Source organism: Monodelphis domestica, chromosome 2 (genome assembly GCF_027887165.1).
Source record: "Monodelphis domestica isolate mMonDom1 chromosome 2, mMonDom1.pri, whole genome shotgun sequence".
NCBI lineage: Eukaryota > Metazoa > Chordata > Mammalia > Didelphimorphia > Didelphidae > Monodelphis > Monodelphis domestica.
The window spans coordinates 279,005,757-279,008,967 of NC_077228.1; the positions used below are offsets into that span (position 1 = coordinate 279,005,757).

General features: G+C 53.3%; 1 protein-coding gene across 1 annotated transcript in view; it reads right to left on the minus strand.

The window, feature by feature from the left end:
• Positions 1–3,072, minus strand: part of KCNK5 (potassium two pore domain channel subfamily K member 5) — a 71,751-nt gene extending 68,679 nt beyond the window's left edge. The window contains exon 1 of the mRNA XM_001370193.3: positions 2,422–3,072. Within this exon, the coding sequence (XP_001370230.1) occupies positions 2,422–2,607 (186 nt within the window). The 5' untranslated portion in view covers positions 2,608–3,072. The remainder of the gene's footprint in view (positions 1–2,421) is intronic.
• Positions 3,073–3,211: the final 139 nt, after the last annotated feature.

A 3,211-nucleotide genomic window follows, 5' to 3' on the forward strand; every position in this document is an offset into this window, starting at 1 on the left:
GGCTGCCCTAGTTTACTATCAAGCACTGGCTCCCCAAAATCTTCTTCCCCCTTAACAATCCAAGGATCTTTATTCCCCCAACAACACTTTGAAACTCCAATCCTCCATATCTAATTTCTGTAGGACCTGGCATATTAAAAGGGTGTGGAACTCCTCTGGTAGGTCATCAGAACCCCAGTAGACCCAAGGAAAAGACAGAAAGTCCTCTCTGGTTCTTTGTTTTCAGAAGGCATGTCTACACAAGCCAATTCTGCTAGTGGCTCTACTCACCCACAGGAACTGCCTCGGTCACAATGACATTAAAAAACTAGAAACTGCATTCTTAAGACTGGAAGGACAGCTAGATGGTGAAATGGATAGAGTGCTGGACTTGGAGTCAAGAAGACTCATCTTCCTAAATTCAAATCTGGTCTCAGACACTTACTACCTGTGTGACTCTGGATAAGTCACCTAACAATATTTGCCTCAGGTTCCTCATCTGTCAAATGTGCAGGAGAGGAAAACGACAAACCACTAAAGTATCTTTGCCAAGAAAATTCTAAATAGGGTCTGGAAGTGCAGGACAACTTAAAAAATAAAAAAGACTCAGCAGAAATGGGAAGAAATGTCTGGGGCTCCCCAACACAACTTTCTGTAACAACCATTCCTGCTTTTGTGGTTCTAATAATCTAAGAATAAGCTGTAAAGCTGAGTTAAATTTATTCAAATTCTCTACACTTTTAAAGATGGGGAACCTGAGGCTCGGTGTACCATTTGTCCAAGGCAACACCGAAGAGATATTAGGGGAAAACAAGTCTCCCGTTCAACTTCCACCAGAAAGTTACACAAACACCCCAGCAGTCAGCTCAGCTCTCTACTTTGCATAGTCAAAGGATTATCCAGGCCCCCTTAGCCTCTTCCCCCCATTGTCTGCGGGCAAAGGGAGGGGAGGAGGGAAGGGGGAGGGCAGACCAGCAGACTGAGGTCTTTGAAAGACCCCAGAGCAGACTGCTAATGGTCTTTCCCTGCCCCCATGCTAGCACGGTATGCAAGATAGCTCCCCAAAAGATAACACCACCCAGAATGGGCGGTTGGTAGCTATGAACTGTGAGGTCAGCGGGATCGATGGGGTGTGTACCGGCCAGAGATTAGAGTCACCCCCTTTCCCCCCTCAACTCCCATTCCTGATTTCATCCTTCGCAATCCACCCTAATTCCCCGTGGTTCCCCTAAAGAAAAGACCTGTGGAGCGATGCCTGAGGCAAAACTTAGAGACTTAAGTTTTAAAGAGTTTTTCTTTTTATTCCGTTTTGGCTGGGGGGGGGTGCATTTTAACCTCCTCCTTTCCAACAGTAGTACTTTTAAGCCCCGGTGTCTGGGGAAGATAAGCCACCTCGGGAAGTGAGGCCACAAACCTTACAATCCGCCCCGCCCCGCCCCCACACAGATCTCCCCACAGACCCCGTCTCCCAGAGGGTGTCCTTCCCCAACCCCCAGACCCGAGCTGCTCCGGAGTTATCAAGTCACAACATCCTACCTGCTTCCCATCTCCCTTCCCCTGAGGCCCTGCTGGGGGACTGGAGGCTTTTCGCGGGCCAGCACGTGGGAGCAAGATCAGGGAACCAGAGCCCCAAAGTCACACAACACCCCTGCAACTCCTTACCCCAGTCTCACTGAGGCAACAGAGGAAAGAGTGCACTGTAATGCAGTGGAGAGGGGATGCAAGAACTACCCAAGGCTGGCAGGGAGGGCTCCAAGGCACGATCGAAGGCTTTTGTCCTCCTTTCTAGTCATTCCTAGGAGACGGATGAACTGGTGCACACACTAGCTAACAGAGGGCCAATTCCAGGGTCAAGGAAGGGTCAATCCTTAGGACTCGCCAAAACGGGCCTCCAAAATTCCTGGACTAAAAGGCTCCAAACCCCTCCCGGTAAACAGTAAATAGAAAGTTCCTTGAAAGGCTCCCTCATTTTTTGCCCATCTTTGTATTACTCCGGCTTAACAGTGTACCGTTGTGCACTGCGGGCGCTTTAAAAGAGGTGTGCTAAATTGGTCTCTAGACAGGTAGCATCCCCTTCTGCCCCCTAAAAGAAAATATGCTCCCCAGAAATACAACATCCCAGGAAAGGACCATCCTTCCGCCCTACCTCCCTAGCCAAGGGGAGGAAGAATAGTCCCAGTGGAAAGGAGACATTGAATCCAGGAGAAAACTATTACAGGAGAGGAAAGGAGAGAGTTGCTCTCAGCAATCCCTCTCTAAAGCTTCGAAGTGTCAGCACCCATCATCCCAACACATATCCCGAACCCTAGAACAGGCACTCCCAGAAGATGGAGAGGGCCATCAGGGCGGGAAGTGGAGAGACTGAGTCACCTTCCCAAAAAAGCAAGAGCAAGCCCCTGAGCTTAGCCAGGACCCCAAGGCCGGCTGGCTGCCCAGTCTTACCTGTAGGATCTTGTCCAGGCCCTCCTGCCCCAGGCACGGGAACTCCTTGAGCAGCTGGATCTTCTGCCTGGCGTAGTTATCCTTGGCGGTCCTCCAGTGCGGCTCCTCCAGCACCTCGAAGATTGCCGCCCCAATGGACAGGTAGAAGATGATGGCCGATGTCAGCAGAGGTCCCCGGTCCACCATGGCTCTGGAGGGGGCCGGCCGCTCCCGGCCTGCGCCAGGTTAGGGGCGGGTGGTGCCAGGGGCAAGCGGTCCCCCAACCCCCAGGACTCCCCACCGCCCTCCCTCGCAGCCTCAGGAAACAGCTGTTTGAATTTGGTGCACCGCATGCGCAGTGCTCCTTTTTTTCTTTGCGGAGCGCCTCTCCTAGGGCAAAGTTTCTCTGCCAAGTTGGCCCGCCTTGGGTCCCGGACTAGCTGGGTGTTGGTGGTCGATGTGGGGGAAGTACCCTCGATTTACACAGCCCAGTGGGTTAAGAAGTGACGGAGATTTTGGGGAGGGGCAGTTTTGCGTTAGGGTAAGGAGGTGGGCGCTCCAAGTCCCACTCTACTGGGAGACACGTGGGCTTCCTCTCCGCCCGCCACCCGGTATTAGCCTTGCACTGCGCTCGCTTCGCCAGTCTGCGCCTCTTTAACAAGCTGCCCCGAGCGCACTCCTCCGAGCCTGGGGAGGGGCCAGCCGGCTCACCCGCCCTCCCCAGCCTTGGACTAAGAGGAGGGAACGAGTCCGGCCCCGCCCCTCCCTAATGGGCCAGTCCGCTGGAGGCGGGAAGAGGTGGGGGGTGGTG